This window comes from Staurois parvus, unplaced genomic scaffold, assembly GCF_062004578.1.
Source record: "Staurois parvus isolate SC_StPar_1 unplaced genomic scaffold, SC_StPar_1.0 ptg000401l, whole genome shotgun sequence".
NCBI lineage: Eukaryota > Metazoa > Chordata > Amphibia > Anura > Ranidae > Staurois > Staurois parvus.
In genome coordinates this window covers 577,299-602,836 of record NW_028318197.1, presented here as the reverse complement: position 1 = coordinate 602,836, position 25,538 = coordinate 577,299, and the positions used below count along the sequence as shown (strand labels likewise).

At 39.1% G+C, this 25,538-nt stretch overlaps 1 protein-coding gene across 1 annotated transcript in view; it reads left to right on the top strand.

The window, feature by feature from the left end:
• LOC149455264 (two pore calcium channel protein 1-like) overlaps positions 1-16,344 on the top strand; it is a 75,924-nt gene extending 59,580 nt beyond the window's left edge. Inside the window, exons 16-19 of the mRNA XM_089686496.1 lie at positions 7,406-7,496; positions 9,130-9,243; positions 12,708-12,817; positions 14,565-16,344. Of these exons, the coding sequence (XP_089542622.1) occupies positions 7,406-7,496; positions 9,130-9,243; positions 12,708-12,817; positions 14,565-14,710 (461 nt within the window). The 3' untranslated portion in view covers positions 14,711-16,344. The remainder of the gene's footprint in view (positions 1-7,405; positions 7,497-9,129; positions 9,244-12,707; positions 12,818-14,564) is intronic.
• Positions 16,345-25,538: the final 9,194 nt, after the last annotated feature.

Here is a 25,538-nt window from a genome sequence, read left to right as displayed (position 1 = left end):
TAATGTGGAGGAGTGGACATTGCTAGACAGGGTGCATTTGTGCTGTAACGCCCAAGTGGTGCTGAGCCACTATGATTGAATACAATGAACAAAAAGACCAGAGACCATAAAGCTGGCGAGGAAAGTGTGCTATATGGTGCTGAATGTCCTCCAGCCAGAAAATGGGGTGGACTGACCACCTGCAGCTTCTATTGCACACTGAGAATCCCAGAGTGTGCAATTAAATCAGCATAAGCAATTTTTAGAAGGGGAGAGTAACCTGTACAAGACTAAAGTCGGCAATACACTTGTAGATTTTCGGATGAGAATATTCATATGAAAAGTTGTACGAAAATTCTTTGAATATTCGATGAATGAATGAATGTTGTTCGAAAATTGTCTTGTGCTTTTACCATTCGATTGTAAAATGAATGCAATTTCTGAACGATAACCACATACACTGGCCTAAAATTTTTTGATTGAGAAACGTTTTCTTTCCTGCCCCTTTGAATTTTCTCATCACTGCTGTTGAAAATGAACATCGATTTGACCCCACTAATGATTAGAAAATCAAACGAATATTCTTGAAATGAAAATTTTTTAAAGAAAATCTATAAGTGTATGGCCAGCTTAAAAATAGAGCTGGGTGTACGTGGGTTTTTTTTTTGGGGGGGGGGTTCTCTCCATTCAGCTAGCGCATTGAACAAATAAAAATGATAGGATTCCCTTATCACACAAGCATGATGGATAAGGAAATTATCCCCACTGCAACATTGTATTCTGACATCGGGGATTTTTAACTGACAGAATACACTGGTCAGTGATTGCAACTGCTGATTGTTGAAAGTTTTCCAGTGTGGCCATTAATCTAGTGATCAACTTCTGTCAAACAGGGATGGCCACACACAGATCGTAAGAAAAACCTGCCAAATTTTAATCCGTCTGTACACACCTTTAGGTTGGAATTCAGCTATAAACAACTCTTGAAACAGCTTTTTTATGGTGATAATGGGAAAAGGATGCACATAACTCTCAAACATCTGGTGCTAAGTTTCTAACTGTGGACAGTTGCCTCTTGTGACCATTCATGTTTAGCCCATAAATTAGACTGTGGGAGATGCTGTTTGACATTAGGGTTATTAAAAAGGATACAGTAGTGAATAGCTAATTTATTTATTTATTTTTTATACATTCTTTTATTTAAAGCTTATACAATTTTACAATGCAGGGAAGATTTATTTATTTATATATATATATATATATATATATATATATATATATAATATATATAAAATCATATTCAATAAGAACAATAACATATGAATAAAAGAGAAAGGAAAAAGTCACTGTATTAATAATGAAATGAAAGTACATAGTGCTAACATAAACATAAGATAACATGATGAATACTGAATTAAAATACCATAAAACTGGGGAGTAGAGGAAAAATAAAAATAAACAAATAACAGAACAAACAAAGGAAGGGGGAGGGGTGAGATGGGGAAAGGGAGGAGTAGGGAAAATGAGGAGGGGTGGAAGGGAAGTGAAAACCCCTAATCCAACCATGAGGATATAAATGTCAATATATCTATAAGATATACAAATAAAGTTAATATTCATCAAGGGCTCCCCAAAGAGGAGGGGGAAGAATCTGTTATTATATTCGTCAGAATGGGAGAAGTTCTTCCAGCAGAACCATATATTGTGACATTTTTGGTTGTATTTTTGAGAAAATTAGTAAGATTTTCCATGTGTTCGATATCATGAATTTGACGAAACGACTATCGCTTGGTGGGAGGCAATGAGGATTTCCAAAGAACTGGGATTCAGGATCGGCTGCATTTACTAAATTAATAATGACTAAATTTTTTAATTTTATTTTAAGAGGTATGTCATTATGATGTAGAAGGCAAAAACTTGATCTTCAGGAATAATATGATTGGTGAATTTCTGAGCGACATTATGTACCTTGGTTCAGAAATCATTAAGACAGGGACAAGTCCAGAAGATATGTAACAGATCTGCCTGTTGATTGTCGCCTCGCTAGCAGGAGTATGAAATAAGTGGGTATATTGAATGTAATAATTTAGAAGTACAATACCAACGAGAAAGTAATTTATATCCAGATTCTTGGTGTCGATTACTTATAGATGAGCGAATTGATAATGTAACTAATTTAGATCTAGCCTGAGGTGTAAATTTAATATCCAGATCCTGTTCCCATTTTTCTATAAATTTTGGATTCTGTTGTAATGAATCAGAAAGTAAGATTTTATGGGAAAAGGAAAGTGCATGAAGAAAAGGTCGCGTTGCCTGGCATACTTGTTCAAATGTCGTAAGTTAGTGGATAAATGAAACAGCATTTGGTAAAGAGCATAGAAAATTTGAGATTTGAAGGATCTGTAATGGTCTAATTGAAGCAAAAGGGGTCAGATGACATTTGCTCTGGTGACAACCAAGCCGAATTTTATATAAATTGGAATGCGAGATATTTATCTTTAGCTATTAATGTGCGAAAAGTTTTATCTCTTCTACCAGGAGAGAATTTAGGATGGCCTAAAATCAGTAGAAGTGGAGAAGGGAAGGGGGAGATCCCATATTTAATAAAAAAAAAAAACATTTTGTGTTTCCACGTGGTTATAATGGTGGGGTGAGTATGTAGAATCGATTGTGGAAGTATTGGGCTTCATAGGAGAGCAGGGAGGGGAATTGAAAAAAAAGATTGTTCTGTGGATGGATACCCATTGTTTAACATCAGAATACACCAATCTATGGCTCTTGAAAGTTGAGCAGCTAAATAGTAAAGTTTAATGTTGGGGAGTTTTTGGTCTTTGAAGAATACTATGTTTAATCCTGACAGGTTTGGAAATTTAAATAAATTTGGTAAAAATGGATTGTAACAGTTTGAAAAAGTAAGTTGGAATGTTTATCAGAATTGTTTGAAATAGATAAAGAATCCTGGGGAGTACATTCTTTTTAAAAAAAAAACAAAAAACATTACAGCTGCCCGTCCAAGAAAAATGACAAGAAGACCAGGAGAACAGTTCAGAGCAAAATGTGGAAAGTAACGGATAGAAATTAAGTGTGTAATAAAGCAGATAGGTTTGAGGGTAGTAAAATACTTAGATATTATTATTAGATATTATGTGGGATGAGGCCCATTTGAAATGGAAAATTATCTGTAGATTACAAAGTGTATTTTTTTGGGATAGTGAGATTTAAGGCTGCAGATTTTTGATAGTTAATATGAAAGTTTGATAAGTTCCTGTATTGTTTAAATTCCACAATCAGGTTTGGTAAATTTGGTAATGTGCGTACTAAGAAAGAAAAGTAAGTCATCTGTATATGCTGAAATTGTATGTTCACAATTCCCGTAAAACATTCCAGTATTGTCTGGATTTTCTCAAACAGCTCTCAGGAAGGGTTCTAATGTTAATATGAAAATGAGTGGAGATAGTGGACATCCCTGTCGAGTTCTATTTATAATAGAAAAAGAGGAAGAAAGAGAGTACCATTAAGGCAAACCTGGGCTGAGGGATTTGAATAGAGGGTATTGATCCAAGATCATATACATGGACCTAAGCCTATAAACTCTAAAGTGAGACGTATGAAGGTCCAGTCAACCCTATCAAAGGATTTTTCTGCATCTGTAGAAAGGATAAAAGTGTGATTAGTCTCTGAAAGAGACGAGTGGATAACATTGATAGCAAGTATTGTTCCATCTCTAGCTACTCTAGTTGGAATAAATCTAGCTAATACTTTCTAACCTTTTTCAGCATTGTCTGTTGGTGCCTTATACAGACATGAAAAAATGTGTTGGTACCCTTACAGCTCATTGAAACAATGCTTCATTCCTCCTGAACTGTGAATTAAATCCTGAATTAAAAGCAGTTTTAGTATGTATACCAGCACAGCTTTGGTATGTCATAGAGGAAAGAAAAAGCGTGAAAAGAGGTAAATTATATCAGCCTATTTAATGGGAAAAAGTATTTACTCTGCTGTTTGGTATCATCACCACACTGAACATGGACCTGAGAAAGCACAGCAGAGTTTATTTGCAAAGATCAGAAGAAAATTATAGAACAGCATGTCAAAAGTATAGGCTAAAACAGTACCCAGGCACCCTGGGGTGCCTTCAGGTTTCTTCAGGGGTGCCTTTAACCAAATGCCTAAAAATTGCCCAAACATTGTGTGCAAGCCAGCAGGTGGATGAAGCCTACCTTTGTTACACAAAACCACAGGTTTTCATTGTGCACCATTACAACTTTCTAGGTGCTGGTGACATAACAAATAATTATCTCAGTCTATAAGGAGGACATCGAGCACCTACACAGCATCCTTGCTTGCTGCTCCCCTGGCCTGCTCTGAAAGCACTGGGGTCACACTAGCTGAGAGAGAGAGAGTAACTGAGGGAGAAGGGAAACCATGGAATACTAGTCAGTGCCAGTTTGCTAAATGTGCAGATGCTGCTGTGTTCTGTAAAACTATTAGTTTAGTTTTTTTTACATTTTGTAATGGGCGCCTTAAGATTGTGCAGAATTTTAAAGGGTACCTTGATTGAAAAAAGCTTGAAATACACTGGGCTAAAAGACCATCTCCAAGCAGCTTTATGCTCCTGTGACTACAGTTACAAATATTAAGATGTTTAAGGTATATGCAAGTGTAGCCGACTGCCTTGGGAATGGCCCCAAGAAGAATATTGACCCCAGATGGAACAAAAGCATAGGGTGAATGGTAGAAAAAGAGCCAAGGACAACTTTCAAAGAGATACAAGGCTGAACCCCAAAATTAGGGCACATCAGTGTTTGAACACACCATGCATTTATGCACGATAGTGGTCTGAAAGCAATAAGACCCAGGAGGACTCCACTGTTGAAAGAAACTATTGAGCACTGTCCAAGATACTTTTTTTATTTGCACTAACATACAATTTTTCAGGACAAGCTTTCGGGTGCATCCCCTTTTTCAAGGTCTAAGCAGTACTGATACACAAAGTTTTAGCAGAATGTTAAAATAAGGCAATGTCTAATAAAAAAAAAAACAAAAAAAACATATATATATATGTATAAAAAAACATCTACACAGCAATAGTAATTGAACTGGCATAGTTGGTGGGATAAGACAGAGAAAGAGTTATAGACTGGGGGGTGAAGACCGTCACAGAGGGGGTCGTAAAACTGTTGGATAGTGATTTAGAAAACCCAGGTCTGGATTTAGACCATTATATTTTGTGTCAAAAAGAACTATCATTCTTAGTTCAAAAGTTTTCATTTCTTGATTAGTTTTGAAATTCCCTTTAAGAACAAAGACATTGAGGTCTTCCATAGTGTGGTCGGGTTGTGAGAAAGGATGTCCTGTAGGTATAGGAAACTATCTTCCTTTTGTGCCCTGATGGTGTGGCTGTGCAAATTCATCCTTGTTTACAACTTCTTGTCTGTTTCACCAACATAGCATCCTTTTGCTACATTTATTGCACTGGATGAGCTGCACAACTTACTGGAGGTGCAGCTGTATGATCTGGTGATTTTGAAGACCCATTTTGTGTGTATGACACTTTTTGATGGATTGATTTTGTTGCAGTTTGCATTTATTTATTTATTTATTTTTATTGCAGGGTTTACTTCCATTATATGTGACTTCATGATCAGAATTTCTGAGGTTGGGTGGTTGTGTGAAAGCCAGTATTGGGGGTTGCTGGAAAATTTCTTTCAGAGTTTCATCATCTGTTATGATGGGTTGTAAATTTTTGATCTTTCCTATTCCTTCTAGTGCTGGATTGTTTGTGGTTACTAGAGGTACACGGTTATTTGTTTTTTTTTTCTCTTTTTATTGAAGTATAAACACAGCCTTGAAAACCTGAAGAGAAAATCTACTTCAGTACAAAGAGAAAAAAACAAATGTCTATGTACTTCTAGTAATCACATTCAATCCAGCACTAGACGGGATAAGAAAGATCATCAAACATTTGCAACTCATCATAACAGAGAATGAAATTCTAAAAGAAATATTCCAGCAACCCCCAATACTGGCTTTCAGACAACCACCCAACCTCAGACATAAACTAATCAACAGGAAACTTCATTCTGATCATGAAGTCACATATAATGGAAGCTAACCTTGCAATAAAAATCGATGCAAACTGAGCAACCAAATCAATCCATCAAAAAGTGTCACACACACAAGGGATCTTTAATATCACGGATCATACAGCTGCACCTCCAATAAAAAAAAGTATCATGGACAGTACTCAATTGTTTCTGTCACAAGTGCACTAATATGGCTACAATCACCTCAAACTGTTAAAAGAAAAACCTAAAAAAGCCTGATTGGCTGGCAACAATACTTCCGGGAAAATGTCCTTTAGACGAAAATGGAGGTGTGTTTACAAATAAAAAATATGAAACATTCAAAGAATATACATGGCACAATAAAATCTAAAGACTTCGGGAATTCTGGAGTGAAACATACTGTCCAGAGTCAGGAAGCCCTGTTTCATGACATGGGTTTTCCAACACCATAATGACAACACAGAGCTAAAATTACCCAATAATGGCTAAGAAAAAAACATTGGCTTATTCTAAAGTGGCCTTCGATGAGCCCTTCTCTGAATCCTAGTGAACATCTATAGAAAGAGCAGAAACACACAGTATGGAAAAGCACCCTTAAAACCTGAGGAGCTGGAGCAATTTTGCTCAAGAATAGTGGACCAAAATATCTGTTGGTATGTGTAGAGGTCTCACCGAGATCTACAGAAATCACTTGTTTGCTGTCATTTAATCCAAAGGTTGTGCAATATAATTTTAGGTTAAGGGTCCCATAATTTTTGTTCATGCCATTTTAGTTTGTTTTAATATTTACATTTTTGTTGAATCAAGAATCCAAAGCAAAGTCTGATTTTTAATAAATATGGAATAAACCATGAGGATACTGAATTATTTGTTAAGCATCAACAAAATTTTTGCCTTTTAGAATGCATTTAGAGACACAGTGCCTTAATCACCCTGAGGATATACTGCTGTGATTTTTCAGAGTACCATCTTAGGCACTATTAACATAAGTAGATGATCCCTATAGTATTGCAGATCTTCTTTAAAGGTCCACTTTAAATTATCCCAGAGTAGGGCTTTAATCATAATAAGAGAATATCATGAAGCATGGCCATTTTTGGCATTTATAGTGCATGAAAGCATCAATGTATTTCGACGTGCAGAAATCTACCCCTATGTAGAATGTTGTTGCATTGTGAACTTCCCTCTCTGTGCATGTTTTGTTTAGTAAACAGATAAAGGACAAGTAATGTTGTGGAAAAAAACATGAGGTAGAAATTTGGGGGAGGTAAGATTGTCATAAACATTTTTTCAGTATAACTGCATGTTTTAAAATATATCATATTTACATTTTGATGTTGCGCTTCTTAACATTGTACTTATCGCCACTGGGTTTTCTCTGGTAACCCATCCAGCAGCTAAACTTTATTTTATTCTATTCCATGTGGTTGTTGTCATCATGATAATCAAGTAAGTTTTACAGTTTTCTATATACTGTTTATGTAGGTTAAATTTATTCCCCATTTTCCTTTGAAAATGTGATATTACTTGACACGTCAAATTTCGGAATCGTATATGAAATATTTTTAAGACTTTGCTTTCAGTCATTTTCTGTGACAAGAAGCAAACACCAGCAACAAACTAGGGAAACTCTAGAGCCTGATCTACTATTAGACATCACATATGGACACTGGAAAGCACAACTCTAGAATAAAATATTAACTTTTACAAAGTTGTATTAAAAATAGCCAATAGCTGCAGTATTTTTAAAGCACATTTATCTTACCTCCAGGTAGAGAAAGAGGTCTACCACTCCATCTTCTGTACCTAAGCTATACATTTATTTAAAATTAAAATCTTACAAGACCTATTTACTGATCTAAAATTTCTCTCACAACACACTGGGTCTTCAGGGTCCCAGGTCTTTAATATTCTGGTCTAGTGTGAGAGGGGACCTGTCTGTAGTAATAACATGGCAAAATGCATTGACTGCCACAAGTATTCATCAAAAGCTCCCCAACCATTACACCACAAATTGTACTGGCATGGCCATCTGTTTTTGACATCAAGATGCCAGATTGGAAAAATTATGTGATGCTGGAATGAGTGCACAAGAAGTGTCTGAGAGGTTGGAGAAGATCAGCAGCACCTAGATGCAAAAAGGTTAAAACTGTATTTCCTGGTCGTACTCAACAGGACACAGGTGTCCTTAAATCATCACAACTGGGGTTTATGCAGCTCCTGTCAGGTGATTGGGCTCTGGCAAAAATAGGAGGCTGCATCATTAACTCCCTATATAACCCCATCCACTCCCAGCTAGCCTCAGTTTTTTTGTTTTCTCAACAGAAAGCTAAGGTTCCATGTGAATGTGTCACATGATAGTAGTGTGCTCTTTTTCTTTCTCTCTTTCTCACTCCCCCACTCTGCCTCTTGCTCCCCCGTCTCACTTCTCTCCCCCTCTCCCTCCCTCTGCCTTTCCCTTTTTTAGTTACACAAGGACAAGGTTGTTTTGAGACCTAAGACCTCCTTTCTCCCAAAGGTGGTCTCTGCCTCCCACCTTTCAATCAGGATATTGTCTGTCCTTCCTTCTTTCCATTGGATGTTCAAGTCTTCTCTGATGCCAGTTTTCACAGTTTTCAGGTGTAGGGTGCGTCAAGTTGCTATCAGAGTCTGTCAAGTCCTTCACCTATATGTTTTGTGGGCCTGTTGGCATTGTTTCCTGCTTTGCCCACCCCTCCGTTAGACAGCTTTTTGGAAGTCCCAGGCATAATCATTTTAGAAAGTCTGGGTCCTGTCTTGTATTCCAGGAAACAGAATCCTATTTTATGAAAAAAAATGTCAGTTGTTTATATTATGTAATGTTTAAGGAAACTCTGTGTCATCTATTTAGGACTTCATGTTCTTTAGGCATAATAGCATCATGTGTGAATAGAACAACTCAAGCTAGCATACATAATGCAACACTTCTTGGTCAAATTTAGTTTGTATATGTAATGACCGCTCTTTAGGTGGAAAAGTAATCCAACAATGAAAGATCATTTTAAGATTTTTTTTTTATGTACCCACTGCCATCACAGATATTGATGTATTTCTTATTTCTCAGCATCTTTGTAGCATTTATTTTGGAAGCCTTTTTTGTGGAGTATTCGTTGGAAAGAAGTGAAGTTGAAACTACTATTGAGACCAAAATTCAGGAGTTGGGTATGGCTGTGCAAGAGTAAGTGACAAAGCAAATACAAGATTACTTGCATTTGTAAATATTTACTATATAACTATTTCTAACCACAAAATGGATATATTTTATTGTATTATAATGGCCAACCAGTGGTTGAATAGCTATTGCATAGACAGCCCTCAGAATTTGTATGGTTTTGGTTACAAATGACACTCCCTAGATAAGTTCAGCTTTAAAGCACCAGACTGTTTCAAGTACAGCAAAATTACATTTTACTAAAAAAAAAGGCAATCACAAGCTGCAACTATCAGCTGGCTAACCAGTGACACCTGTAGCCGCTAAGTAAACTGAACTGCCACTGTAAATTGGCTGTCTCAGCTGGGGTGTCCCAGCACCATGGTATGTTGTCATAGGTTGTCGGAGTGCCGTGCTCCTCCAGTATTTTTTACCAGTGTCATGCCTTTTCATGGTGCAGGTGGGCCAGTCACCAGCACCATGGAAACGTATGATGCTAATCCATGGTTGGGGAGGGCACTGAGGACTATGATGTAAAAAGGGGGATTCTGATGTCACGAGAAACCCCATTTAAGATTTACCAGCTCTACTGTATAATATCTAAGACAGCCTAATGTGCATGCTCTTTCAAGTGGTATACCGGGATAATACCTGCAGCTACAGGTGGGCATCACCCGGGTCATTTCTTTTCTCCAGGAGAGTCTCTTGTTTTGTAAAAGTAATCCTAGTAGATAATTAGCCACGGGAATGCTTTTTACAGCCGGCAGAGGGGTCCCCCCTCCTGGCATCTTCTGGTGCCTCTCCGGGCTCTCCCGTCTTGGCGGAGAGCCCGACACTGAAGCTGGTGGTTCAGGCGGCTTGTTATAGAAGTGATCAGAGACCCGAAGGCCCCTGATCATCTCTCTGGTATAGGAAACTGGAAGCAACTACTATTTTGTTACTCCTAATTTTGCCGGATTTAAACAGCACCATTTTTAAATGGGGACAGTATCTGATCACACTTATCTTGGTGTAATCAGATGCTTTTAAGGGCAAAGGAGACATCTGGGGTTTTAAAGACCCCAGATCTCTCCATAAAGTGTACCTGTCACTGCTGATTGTTGTCACAAGGGATATTTACATTCTTTATATTTTACCCAAAAATGTGGGTATTACATGTTTGTGTGCATTAAAATTCATTAGTGTATTTTTTCCCCAAAAAATTGTTTGCAAATACTTTGTGACATAAAAATTGCTAACCCCACCATTTTATTCTCTAGGGCCTCTACTTAGAACTGCCAAACATTTATATTTTTTTTAAGTAACTTTTCTAGCATAACAGCTGATTTTTGCAAGTAATCAAAAATCTCAGAAAAGGCCTGGACTTAAAGTGGATATACTGTATTGTGTATAATACAGTGACTTGCCTAAAGTCCTGTATACACATTGAGAATATCAGACGAATGATCGCCCGTTTGTTTTTGTTTTTTTTCGCATGCTAGTCTCATATCAAAAGTGCAGCAGTTACTAAAGTTACAAAAATTCTTGTACAACAGAATAAAAATTCGTAAGTGATGTAATGTGTTTGTATTTTTGAACGAAATCTGTACTAGGTAAACGAAAATCGTACGATCTGGCATCATACAGAAAAACTTTTTGTGCGTTGCCCTTTGAGTAATTTGGAACGATTGCTGTGTACTAATGATCAGATTATCATGCAATCGCTTTAAAAGTGCAATTTTTTGGACGGTTTTCTGATCGTGTGTTCGGGGTGTTTGTCAACTGGCTTTGGTCTTGTGTTGATGGCATTAGTTTGAGACACTTCTAAGATCATTCATTATTCATCCACAAGTGCATCTAACCTGCAGTTGACAGACTTCTGACTGGCTTCAAACAGGTTTTGCATTTTTAAAGACTTGTATGAAAATTAAAAACCCATCTGAAATAAATAGAGCCCATCAACATTGTTCATAAACTATCCATTCAGTTTATATCCAACCCTTGTACTACATAGTTGGTAGATCTAAATTAGATTATACAGTGAGATTGTAACGTGAGTTTAATCAGATTTTAAAAATTATGCTGCATCATATGTATTAAACAATACATAAGATGGGATGAAGCGGACATGCTGGCTGTACCAAGTTCACATAGAACAAACCCAGGATGCAAACCCATATGCATGTAAATGTTGAGATATACTGTATATCACCTTTCTTAACCTATCTAGAATGGATATAGAGTTTAGGATTAAAAGTACCATTTCTGTGTCTGCAGATGACACCAAGTTATGTAGTTGAATAACATCCTTACAATATATCTCCAACTTACAAGCAGACCTCAGTGCACTGTTTGAGCAACTATGTGGCAAATTAAGTTTACTGTTGATAAATGTAAAGTTTTGCACTTGGGGGCTAAAAACAAACTTCATACATTCTAAGAAAAGTGAACCTGGAGGAGTCAATGGTGGAGAAGGATCTGGGTGTTCTGGTAGATCATAGACTTAATAGCATACAATGCCAAGCTGCACTAAAACAAACAAAATTGTTTCTTGTATTAAGAGGTATAGACTCCAGAGAGAGACCGAGACAGTTTTCTCCCTCTACAAATCATTAGTGAGTAAAACCTTATCTAGAATATGCTGTTCCATTTTGGGCATAATTTCATAAAAAGTATATTGGAGGATCTGGAAAAATAGCAGAGAAGGGCAGGCAAACTGATAAGAGGCATGGGAGAACTTGGTGTAGATGTATTCACTTTACAGTGGTTCTAAAGGCAGAAGCTTTTTTTGTTTTTCAACCTTCATGCATTCTATGCATTAAGGTGAAAAACCTTCTGTTTGCAGGCCCCCCTGCCCTCTTTTTGTACTTACCCAAGCCCAATGTCCTGCTGCTGTCAATCACAGCCAGTGAGGAGGAAGCGGGAGAGGGGCCAAGCTGCACCATATGTGTCAATGGACACATAAAGCTCAGTTCAAGAGCGAGCCTGCATGAGTGCCCCCATAGCAAGCGACTTGCTATGGGGCCAATCAGCATGGAGGGGAAGCCAGAAGCGCCAGCGGGGAACCCTAGAAGAGAAGGATCAGGGCTACTCTGTGCAATACCATTGCACAAAGCAGGTAAGTATACTGCTCCCCCCATTTCTCCACACGCTGTCTGTAATCCTTTTCCTTTCCCCTCATTCTGTTTTATTTTGCTGCACTGACACCAATCCTGGTGGTTTATCATTGCAATATTTAACAACAGTGTTGGGGGAGTTCTTATTGCTATCACTGCCACCAATTTTGTGTTTGGGATTGTTGTTGATGATGTTGTTGTTATTATTATTATTATTATTATTATTACAATTTACTTACCAAATATTCCTTTTCCTGAAAGAGTGTGAAGTATGAATTTTGTTTGTGTCTGACTCTCTCAGTTACTTAGAAATAAATGTTTTTTGGCACACTAGGCTTAAAATGTTGCCTACCCCGATGTACCTAGAAACCTTATGTGGTATTGATTTTTCCAAAGGGAGGATCATCTTTCTGGAAACTTAGCAGACATGGAGAACTGTGAAAATGATACTGGAGCATTTGGAGAGACAGAGCAAAAAGGATTGATGTTTCGAATAGCTTCAAAACGTATGTATTTTTTTTAATCAGGAATAATATGATTTGTACACTTCAGCAGTGAAATAAGTACTGGGTGGGTGGGGGGTATCCGTGCACTTGTACGGGAGGGGGGTTAATGTACGTCTTATCCCTGATTTTCCCCTAAGCTGGTCATATACTACTCAACAAATGGACAAATTTGAACTGTGGGTGGCCCTAACGACAGCACCTGGTTCTAACTGTTCAGGTCCAAAACACCCGCAGGTATTGCAACTGCTTGAGTACAATAGCCAGTGGCTGTTATTCCTCCATCCACTCTATGGCTAGCAAAGTCTATGCATGTAAGACTCTTTAGACATTGGTTGGTTATGTTTACCCCAAGGTAAAAACCTAATGCTACCGTATAAGATCAATATACAGCGCATCCAGAAACTATTCACAGCGCTTAACTTTTGCCACATTTTGTTTTGTTACAGCCTTATTCCAAAATGGATTAAATTCATTTTTTTCCTCAACATTCTACAAGCAATACCCTATAATGACAACATGAAATAAGTTCGTATTGACATCTTTGCAATTTATTAAAATTAAAAGATGAAAAAAAACACATGTACATAAGTATTCAAAGCCTTTGCCATGACACTCAAAAATGAGCTCCGGTGCATCCTGTTCCCACTGATCAAAACAAATTTATTTCACGTTGTCATTATGGGGTATTGTTTGTAGGATGTTGGGGGAAAAAAATGAATTTAATCCATTTTGGAATAAGGCTGTAACATAACAAAATGTGGCAAAAGTTAAGCACTGTGAATACTTTCTGGATGCTCTGTACAATTCAATAAGTTTGTGAACTCCCACAGATATTTTGATATTAAAGGAAACTGATTTTTTTGAAATAGTTAATGTGGGCAATTATCAGTTTAACAATAATATTAGCCTGGTACCTTGGGCCAGAAGAAAGGACAGTTGTGTACATATATATATATATATATATATATATATATATATAAGGTTCTAATTCTATCTTTTCCTTCCATTTATGTTGAAAAGTACTTCAACTACCTCTTTTAGCAAGCAAATGTTATTTCATGGCTGTTTTTGCTCTCCCTTGGTCCAGTTTCTAGAGGGGCTCACTTTTGTACTTGGCACTCATGCCATAGGTTACCCTCATAGTCTTTGTGCCTCCTCTCTATTGTTCAAAGTGACATTGCACATAGTAGACTTGCTTACTTCTGCAAAATACTTGTTTCACAAGCTATTTATTTTTCCTGCAATTTCATCCTGAAGCAAATCAACATATAAAGGAATCATACACTTGCCAGAGAGCTGTATCAATCGTTGTGACAGCAGCAGGGAGACCCCATGAAGGGGTTGCATTGAGCTGCTGTTCATTCTAAGCAAGGTTCTGTGAAAATGATTTTAAATTAATCCCCACTACTGATGGAAATAAAAATGTAAGCATGTGTAGCAGAGAGAGATATTAATATAAAACTAACAAAACTGGAGTGACCCATAACAACAAATCCGATTTCAGCAGCTTTAATGGCAGACAAATCAATGTTATAAAAAATATTATATTTATGAAAAGTGTGTGATCAGTGTTAGCGTTTAAATGTATGCGTGTGTGTATGTATGTATATATGTGTGTGTGTGTGTGTGTGTGTATATATATATATAGATAGATAGATAGATAGATAGATAGATAGATAGAATATTTGTGTCAGAGGATGGAAAAATATACTCTAAATCCTAAAGTACATGTGGCTGCTTTCCTTAGGGTACAGAACAGTGGATGCCCTGTTACAGCGTATGTTTGAAGCCGAAATACCTCCAGAAGATGAAGGTCCCCCATTGGAGGATATTTTAAATCTTTCTCCTAGTGATTATTACATTGAAAATCCAACATTTAATTCCGCATCCTAGTGTTCTCAAATTATCTGTGAAAATGGACTTGAATCGAGTGGACCAAAGGTTTATGTGGGTAAATATAGACACCACAATGCTTATCTAAAATAAATATTTATTTTTACAGAGAAACATTTTTATTATAAATATAGTAGAAAATATAGAAAATTATGCAAGGAAAAGGCCACAGTAAAACTACCGGTTTCCGATTTAATAAAAATATATATGGTCTTATTGTACAAAGCATAGAATTAAAGGCAAACTTTTACATTAAAGAATGTAACTAAAGGTAAACTTTTTTTTTTTTTTTTTTTGCTTTGGATAGAGTAGAGATCAATTAAACCACCTGTCAGAGAGGGTGACTCTCACTAACTGAGGGACAGACAGCACTAAAAATTATTTGTCCTGTTTTCTTTACTTTCAATGATAATGGTAAATGCCAAATATTGGGTTGTCCCCCGAAAAGTAATAGTGGGAAATGGGGACACTAGTTTTGGTGACCTGGGGGTCCCCAAGGGATTCCTTAATTTGCAGGGATTTTCTATCCCTATCCTGTAGCCTGTTTTGGCTATGGGACAGGAAGTGAAGGTAAATCTCCCCAATGGGACAAAAGATGACAAAAAAACTGACAGGTGCTATAACCGTCCCCTACACTATCCAAAATGAAAAAAAGTTTTTTGACTTTAGTTCTACTTTAATTTACAGTAGTCAAGGGCTTTCTTTATGAATACCTCTCCACACTGCACTTCTGTTTTATTATGTTCAGGCACTGAAACCAGCTACACAAGCTAATCTGTAGGAATCAAATAACTATTACTGACTTGTTTTTGCACTGGTATTTCTCACAAAATGCATTGTGGACAGCACATGTACTTTGCAATCTATGTAAAACCTTTTCTACTGACACTGTCTGGAAAGCACCACTTCACTGAAAATGTCTGTGAAAGATGACACTTATTTTCTTTAATTGACTAGACCTGTGTTTTACATGTTGTCTACAAAGTCTAATGTACTGTATGTGATCTGACTGTTGTTACCACAAAAGCTCACTTGTCTCCACTGAAAACAATCTGCAAAAAGTGTGTCTTTTCAAAAACGATATTGACCAAAAATGTTTGTAACCAGACCGGCATTAGTTTTACTGTAGATCCTATTGCTTCCATGAAAGGATCAGCTATCTTTTTAGGTCTTCAAGGATACAGTCTGGAGGAAAGAAAGGTGATGGTGTTATCCACAACATCCAGCCATGCAATGCTACAGCCATGCAACAGTATCCAGAATATGCAAAATATAACCCAGCCAGATAAGGCATGTGCATGGAATCAAAATCCCCTTCCCCAACAAAATATTGTAAAACACTCCTATATGTACATATTTTTCATTAAGTTTACAAGATCATTTTTTTTTATCCCATTTTATTGACTGCTTCACAGATACAGTAAAGCTATGAAATTGTTACTAATGACAATCAGATATGTAAAAGATGCAGCTGCCTGTATGAGGTTTGTGATGATACCCAGCTACTTAAAACATAGAAATAGAGCTGAAAGAGTAATCATTTTCAGAAAAGATAAATTAACTGTATAAGTACAGAATATATAAAGAATCTGTATAAGTACATTTTTGTATGCCAAATAAATTATTTACACGTATATGTAGGCCTGTATGATTCACTGCATGGTGTTTTAGCATCTATTAGTTCTACAGTGTACATAAAATAAGAGAAATGTCGATTATTTAAATGATTTTATGCAGTAACCATAAACCGCCAGTTGCATGTAAGCATGCCTTGGGAATGTAATTGATTGTATTGCGGGTGGTCATGCAGTGGCGGATCTACCAGGGTCGCAGAAATCGCACATGGAACCGGACCCTGGAGTTCCATCACCGTGGGGGGGAGGGGAGGCCTAACCACTGTTGCCTACCACCCATTATATAAGGGACAGGAGAATCAGTCTGTGAATGTAGGGACCATTGGCTGAAGCGGAGCCGAGTGTCTGTAACACTCTCGCAGCTCAGCGAGCACTCCAAACTCCCCCCCCCCCCCCCCCCACGGACGGGAGAGGAATACAGCTCCTCCTCCCCTGTCTACCCAGCCCCGCCCACTCTCCTATCCCCAAATACAGTAGCTCCTCCTGCCCCTTTTCCTCCTATGTCTGCCTGGCCACGCCCACTGTCCTATCCTCAAAGTGCAGCTGTGCCTGAGAGAGAGGGGATATGTGGCCAGGAAATATGAAAACAGCAGCCTGCTACAGATTCCTAGCTGTTTCAGTGATTCCGCTGCCTGAGCCAGCTACACATTCCAGGTGGATGGCGGAACTAGCAGGGTCACCAGTGGTCGAACAACCAGGGTTGCTATCCTAACCCTGCTTGACAGCGCTGGTCTCTGTTTCCATGGCAGTGGCAGCAGCACATTAGGACCCAGTGCCGGTTACATTATGGGTAGGATGGGTGCATGCGGGGGAACGCTGGCACTATTAGTTGCGGACAGCTGATTTCCCCCTCCCCGGTTACCTAATAGACCGCTGCCTGGAGACAGAGACATCAGACCAGCACTGTAAATGGCAAGGCCAGGACAGTGAGAGGAGGCTGGGGACCCCCATGCTGGCAGAACACTAGGGACCTGTCGCAAGTGCAATCTTTGCAGCCATGGTAGTTCTCTGCCATTCTCAGTTGTATGCAAAAATCTATCCTTATACACCAATTAGTCATAACATTATGACCATTCACTTAACATTGAGTAGGTCCCCCCTTTTGCCACCAAAACAGCCCTGACCCATCAAGGCATTGATTCCACTAGACAAAGCATCACACTGCCTCCACCGGCTTATGTTCTCATAGTAGATTCTGGTGTTATATCTTTCCCAGGTAAGCCAAGCACACGCACCCAGCCATCCATATGATGAAAAAGAAAAAAGTGATTCATCAGACCAGGCCACTGTGTATTCTGACATCTTTCTTTCGGAACCAGCAATAAATTTGGATCTTAATGCACAGGCCATACCTTGCTCCCCACATGTATCAATGAGCCTTCTCCACTCATGACCCTGTTGCTTGTTTTCTTTCCTTGGACCACTTTTGGTAGGTCCTGGCCACTGCCAAACAGAGACATCCCACAAGAGCTGCAGTTTTGGTATTGCTCTAACCCAGTAATCTAGCCATCACAATTTGGCCCTTTTTGGTCAAAATTGCTTAAATGCTTGTGTGTTATATCATGGTGTAGAAATAGAAGGTACTTCTCACTGGCAGCACTGAATATATCTATTGGATAACTGCGGGGGGAGAGAAAGTGATAGCCAACAGCGAGCAAAGGCCACAATACCTAAACCCTGGGTGAGTGGGTTGGCACAACAAAGTTACAGCCACAGAACAACTAAGGAGAAAATATCAGCCCATACAAAACTGAGAGGCATGTACACAAATGCCATGTACAAAATGGAAGAACTGGAGCTGCTGATACACGAGGAGGATTTTGCCTTCATGGGAATATCAGAAACTTGTTTTGACAGCTCACATGATGGGCTAGCCACTAGACAGGTGTATTCCTTGTATCAGAGGGACAGGGAGGGTAGAAGAGGGGGAGGGGGTGTGCCTGTATATCAAGAATGATTTGCTATTGAAAATGAGGGATGACACTGCAAATGGGGCAAGGGGGAGGTGAAGTCCTTATGGGTGGAACTTCAAAAGGAACACACAAGTGGGAAATTATTAGTTGGGGTATGCTACAGGCCCCCTAACCTGAAGGATGAGGAGGAGTGGATTCTCCTACCTCAGTTAGAAATGGCAGCTAGACAGAGCAATGCCATCACAATGGGGGAACTCAACTATCCAGATATTAACTGGGCAGAAAGAACAGCTTACTCGTTTAAGGCAAGTCATTTCTTAAATGTTTTGCAGGCCAACATCATGTGCCAATTAGTAGATGCCCTGACTAGAAAGGATACATTGCTAGATCTATTAATAACACAGATCAGGTTGTTGATGTGGAAGTACGGGACAGCTTGAGAACCAGCGATCACAGGAAAATTACATTCATCATAAATCATAGGAAAAAGGAGGCACAAGGGTAGTGCTAGAACACTTTGAAAAGAGACAACTTTTCTAATCTGCTCTCAATACTACAAAATATACAGTTGTGTTCAAAATAATAGCAGTCAGACATCACTAACCTGATCAATCACTGTTTTTGGTAGAAATTATATTTCTACATGGCAAATAATTTACTAGCAAGTGTAGTAGAGTAATAGAAATCCAACAGTCATGACATGCATGCTGCTAATTCTGTGTAATTGAATCACTAATTGAAAGGGGCATGTTCAAAATAATAGCAGTGTGGAGTTCTATTAGTGAGGTCATTCACTCTTTGAAAAACAGGTGGCAATTATTGCCCTTATTTAAGGAAGGAAGGCAGCAAATGTTGTACATGCTGGTTACAGTGCATTTCTCTCTGAAATTGTGGGGAAAATGGGTCGTTCCAGACATTGTTCAGAAGAACAGCGTACCTTGATTAAGAAGTTGATTGGAGAGGGGAAAACATGTAAAGAAGTGCAGAAAATGATAGGCTGCTCAGCTAAAATGATCGCAAATGCTTTTTTGAACAGTCTAATATCCACTTTTCTTCAATTTGTTTAGAGGAACACACAAATTTGATATATTTTTCTTCATGTTTTGATTTGGAATAGAATGTGTAGTGTTCCCAATGCATTTGTGTGTATGGAAATAAAAGCTATTAGAAGGATTTTGATTTTTGTTCACTTTTTTCAACACACTGCTATTATTTTGAACACAACTGTATGTAATATTACTATAGCCCTTTTTAACATTAAAACGTCACTAGTCCATAATAAATTGGCAGAAGCACTGTTGAAGAGCAAAAGTCCACTCTGGCCATTTAAATGCTTGTGGTAATGTCTGCCCAAAATGGATATTTTGTGGGGGGGTTTTGGTGAAACCTCTCAGATTTAACTGATTCTTTCATTCAGGGATAAGAGGAGGTCTTTATTATTTCCATCTCTAAATCTTGCTAAGCCCACTACAGTGGTGTCACACCCTCACTGTTTTTTATACTCTAACTAGTGCACAATGTAGTGAGAAAAGTGTGACCCCCTCCATAATGGTCCCAACGGAGAACAGGACTGGGAGCTCTGATGGGAAGAATTTGCATCTGGAAAATCTCCTAGATATAACACATTAGATAAATCAACCTGCTGGTTTACATTCTTACCCTCTTTAAAAATCTATCTGGGTGACCTTGGCCTTTAGATTTTATTTGGAATGGTTGATCAAGATTACTGGCAAATCTTTGGCGATGTTATATAGTAAACTTTTAATTTTTTTTTCGCTGCTTTTGTCTGGCCAAAAACTTGAAAAACCTGACTACAAAGTGTCCCTAGCCAAAGAAGTCTCCAGAAACACGCTGAGTGCCGAGACCTGACTCTTTAAAGTACTCAGCGCTAGTCCTTTATCTGCCCCACAAAGGGACTCCAGGACCGACGCTAAGTTAAGCACTTCCGAGGATTTTTCAGCACACCATTTATTAAAGAGTTTCCAAACCTTAAGGTAAATTGAACAAGTCTCCTCCTTCCTACTATTTAAAAGAGTAGATACCACTTTGACAGAAAACCATTTCTCCTCAGAAACCAAGCTTCTAGACTCATCGGGGTTGATTTACTAATCCTGGAGAGTGCAAAATCTGGTGCAGCTGTGAATGGCCAATCAGCTTCTAACTTCAGCTTGTTCAATTAAGCTTTGACAATAAAACCTGGAAGCTGATTGGTTTCTGTGCACAGCTTTGTCAGATAGTGCACTCTCATGGTTTAGTAAATCAACCCCATCCTGTCTACCTGGGTGCACATGACAGGACCGTGTGAGAGAAGATCCTCCTGGCACAACATCCAAAGAGGGAGCGTCATCAGAGCCGCGAGAGTTAAAAACCATGCTCTCCTAGGCCAATGGAGGGCTATGAGGATTAGTGAATTTTGCTTGCTGCTGAACTTTCTCAGTACTGCTGGCAACAAGGCCAGCGGGGGGAATGCATAGTACAGGGGAAAGTTGCACTTTTGCATCAGAGTGTCCACATCTAATGCCCTGTCCTGTCGGTTTATGGAAAATAATATGGGCGTTCCCCACTCTTCTGTGATGATTTGGTAGACTTCCTAACTGAGCACTCACTCTGACTCCCTCAGCTGCCTCCTGCTGAGGAAGCCTGCCACCTGGTTCAGCTCCCCCTTCAGGTGCACAGCAGATAGTGATGCTACATTGGCCTCGGCCCAGCTGAGCAGCTCCAAGGACGACAGCCACAGGGTTCTGCTTCGGGTTCCCCCCAGCCTGTTGACGTATGCCACCACAGAGGAGTTGTCCAAGAGAACCCGTATGTGCTGCCCCTGCAGCTCTCTCCAGAAAGCCGAGAGAGCCAGCACCAACGCCTTTAGCTCTCTTCAGTTTGAGGATCTGCATGAACCCTGCACTATGCTTCCGCCCAGGTAAGCTCTCCATCCTCAAGCACTTGCATCTGTTGTTACTTCTCTGGAGATGGGGAAAACCCAAAGAAGCTCCTGGGACAGGCAAGGCATCTTTTAAATCTGTTGAGGCCATAAAGCAGTTCAGAGAAAGAAAAGACCTGATTGAAAAAATGTAGTCCATATGTAACTTATTGCGTGTTATGGACTCATTCAGAGGTCTGAGATTCAGAATAAGTCTGTACTTCCCCAAAGGCTCCCTGACCACAAAGCCATGGGAATAAAATCCCATGCTTATCTCTGCAGATGGAACTGGGATCACCACCTTTTGCTCCTCTCAGTTCCTGCAAGGTAGTTAGCAAAGCTGACCCCTTTTCCACACATTTTGGGAGCTCTGTAACCAACAATCTCTGCGGTGGGGGTTTTGAGAACTCCAGAGCATTATCCCCTCCTCCCCTATCACCTAGGATAAACTTACTGGGGGTAACAGCTTCCCACTGTGGGAGAAAGACCCCCAACCTTCCTCCCTCCGTGGGAATACCATCATTGAGACTTTTGGGGCTGTTGAGGAGGACGAAAAATCGCTCTTCCTTTATTTTTCCCCCTCTGCCCTCAGGACTTCTTCTGCCCTTTTGTTCTAGCCTGGACCCCCATTTGGAGACAAAACATCCTCTTCCCCTACTCCAGGGGCTTTTTCTTAATAGCTAAGGCCTTCTTTTTGTCAGCTGTACGATCCAACACCAACCCTCTAGACCCAACCCAAAGAAAAGGTCCCCCGTAAACAGAATGATGCAAAGTTTAACTTTAGAGGCAGTATCCTCTTGCCAGGTCTTAAGCCACAGAACTCTACGGGCTGAGTTAGTCAAAGCTGCTGACCTTGCAGTCATCCCCACTGACTCCGCCAAGGCAGCTGCAATATAGCTAACCCCTTGCAGCAGAGTAGGAAAGGAGGCTAGGGGCACCTGCCACAATGTGGGCCTGTAATTGTGTAAGCCAGTACTCCATATTCTGGGCGACCATAGTAGTGGCCTTGGCTAGCTTTAAATTAGAAAGTGCAGAATCCCAAGACTTCTTTAAAAGGGAATCTCTCCTCCTATCCATACTGTCTGTTAACGTCCCCATATCCTCAAAAGTGAGGACAGTTTTTCTCACCACCTGCGAGCCACATCCAGTTTAGGGCACTTGTTCCACACAGAGGCAGAATGCTCATCAAAAGGGAACCTTTGCTTAAGGGAGTTAGCAAAGAAAGGCTTCCTCTCAGGATCCTGCTACTCCTTCTTAATGGATTCCTCCAACACATCATGTGCCAGGAAGACTCTGCATTTCTGCTCCCCCATACTGTCGGAACTATTCTGTGCTTACGGAATTAAACTAGAAGGCCTGAACTTATCATCTCTACATAATGTAACATGGGTGTGCTGGAAGCCATTTTGTTCTTTATATTCTATTTTCATGGTTTCTGAACAAAGACTAACATCAGACATTCTGAGTGTCTTAAAGCATACTTCCCAAGCTGTAAATTTTGTGGGGGGGTATGGTTGCACCAGACACCCACAAGATAAGGACTGAGCATGGTACTAATTTACAAGATTAATTGAAGAGTCAATGTTTCGATTTAATATTATTTGACAGAATTATTTTAATAAAAAATGTCAATAGTATTATTATTTCAAGAAGCGGGTACTTGTCTAATTAATTTGGGTTTTATATTACTATATTCAATTTCAATATTTATATATATTTTATCTATATGAATGAGTTTTAGCAATTAATACATATTGGTATGTATCTTGGATACATATTGATATATATTTCGGATATTTATGTTTTCAACATTATAAATAATTATTTTGAGTTTATTATATTACGTCTGTATGCTACAGAATAAGTTAGATAATTCAGACATCTCAGTACAAATGACCTCAGCAAATGTCTGTAAGATGTATAGATAGATTTTTTTTTTTTTCATAATCACTTAGGTAATACATTATTTTAAGTGACACTGGTCCCAATTTCTCTATCCAGTTCTGTCAAGAGTGACTACCTCTTACGTTTATTGCATTTTAACAAGCTGAAGGTTAGAGGTCAACTCTTGACATGGCACAGAAGGTTTTAGGAAAAAGCCAAAATTTTTCTTAATCCTATACTGCCCCTTCAGGTAATTGGGATTATTTAGTAAAGAAACTCACACCAATGGTGACGTCATAATTAAGTGAGATAAGCTTTTCTTGCCTAGGTTTTTTGGGTGATAAAAGTTAGAAGATAGTTGTAGCAGGGGAAGGGGAAAAAAAAGACATACGGAAACGCACACAAGTGAGCTGACCTAAAGCTGACATCACTGATATCATAGAATCTATATTGGAAACGTGTAACTTTCATTTTTTGTGCAGGAAATTCCTGCCCGCCTTATATCTCCAGCTGAACCATTTAGTCTGTTGGCGGTTATGGTTAGCACCGGAGTTGATTTGTAATCATTTTAACTGCAGTATAAATTATCTTCATTTCAGTTCTCTGGAATATCCCGTAAGCTGATTTCCGCTTCTAGTCAATGGTTTAGTTGGGTATATGTGACAAAGTAGATAACCTTTTTCTTGACCTCAGGTAGATTATTGGATTGTCCTGTGTTATTCTAAATAAGTTCATGCCAATGTAAACTTTCAGCTTTGAATATCTGGTTGTAGAGGGACCACGTGAACAATTTGCATAGCCTTTGTCATATTCTACTGAGTTACTGATAGTTTCCTACGCTGCACTTCTAGACAGTTGGTCCTAATTCATTAATATTTGATATTTGCTGGTTTGAATTTGTAACCATTCTTTTTGAGTAGATAGTTGAATTGATATTATGATTTACCATCACCAATTATATTTTAATTACCATTTGGCACTTATTTTTATTATTAAATATATATTTTTGCACATTATTACTTTTTATTTTGTCTTCAAATTAGCACAATTAAAGAACTTGGGTTATCAGCTGATTTATGAAAATTAGTAGGGAATCTCCTTAATTCCAGATCCCCACCTGTTTTCATGAATTATATACTGATTGTTTTCTCAGAGCTAAGGTTCTGACAATACCCTGTTACATCTGATCATGCAATGAGAGGGGCTTTTTATCCTCCTTAATCTCCAAGGTGGTGTAAATGACCTGCAGCAAATGTCCACCTTCTCTAAAGAAAACTTATACCTGGAGGAGGCAGGGAAAGGTCTTCCTCATCTACCACCTCCCTAGGACCCATCAACTCCTTCCCACTGGTCAATGGGGAGACTTGGGGGGCCAGCAATCCGGCCTGGTGGGGGGACATTCTGGGCCTGAGAAAGAAGGTTATCTACCAGAGACTTAAAAGACTCAAAGGTAGCTGTCAGTTCCCTAACTGATTTAACCAGTTCACTACCCTGGGGAGGGGCCTCCTCCTTAACTAGCCCCTTAATACAGGCCCCACACAGCACTTTAGTCCAGGAGTCCCTCATAGTCACCCTGTAGGAAGGGCACTTCCTCTTAGTCCCCTGATGAGGTTTGACTTTCTCTTGGGCTTTAATCTGCAACAAAAACCATCACAAGGTGTAGCCCATTATTAGCCGGGACTCCCTGGCCCCCCACCTCGTGCGTGGGTGTCAGAAAAGGAATATCCAGGTACACAAATGGCTTGGGTTGAGGAACTCTGCCTGAGACTGGTTCGCAGGTGCACGTACAAAAACAAACATTCATGCGTAAACGAACTTTCGTGTATGAACGAATACACATGCACGAACAAACACACGTGCCCATTGGTGCCAGTAGGGCTATTTAAGCTGCACTATGGCATGGAGTCCTTGGCACTTGGTCTACTATGTTTTCTGAAGCATCTGATACCTGTTCCTGTGTTGACTTCCTGATACCAACTTGATCTTCCTGCCTGAACATTGCCTGTACCGACATTTGGCCGTTTAATGGATAAGTTACCCAGTTCTTTCAGGACTTTATCTTTAAATAAATTCACATATGAATGTGTTTGTGGAGGTGGATTAAAGGTGGAGGCGTTTCGTAAGTTAGAATGAATATAGTTATCTTGTGTCTTAATGTTAATGCTGGGCTTGTTGGCAAAAAATCTTTTTAGAGACAATTGCCTAGCAAACTTATGTATATCCATATATACTTGAAACTTGTTCAGTTTACTGGCGGGGGCATATTTAAGTCCCTTGTCGAGTAGTCGCGATTCCTCTTTAGTTAGTTCTTTGTTACTAAGGGGTCAGTATCACTGCTGCACACTCTGCAATATTAATACAGATTCTGAGCTTCAATATACTACCCTGTATTTTACTACTTTCATATTAAATAAATATTTAAACCTACTACACTATGGGCACCTGTTTCTTGGCTCCTGTATGGAGCTAATTAACTCGCA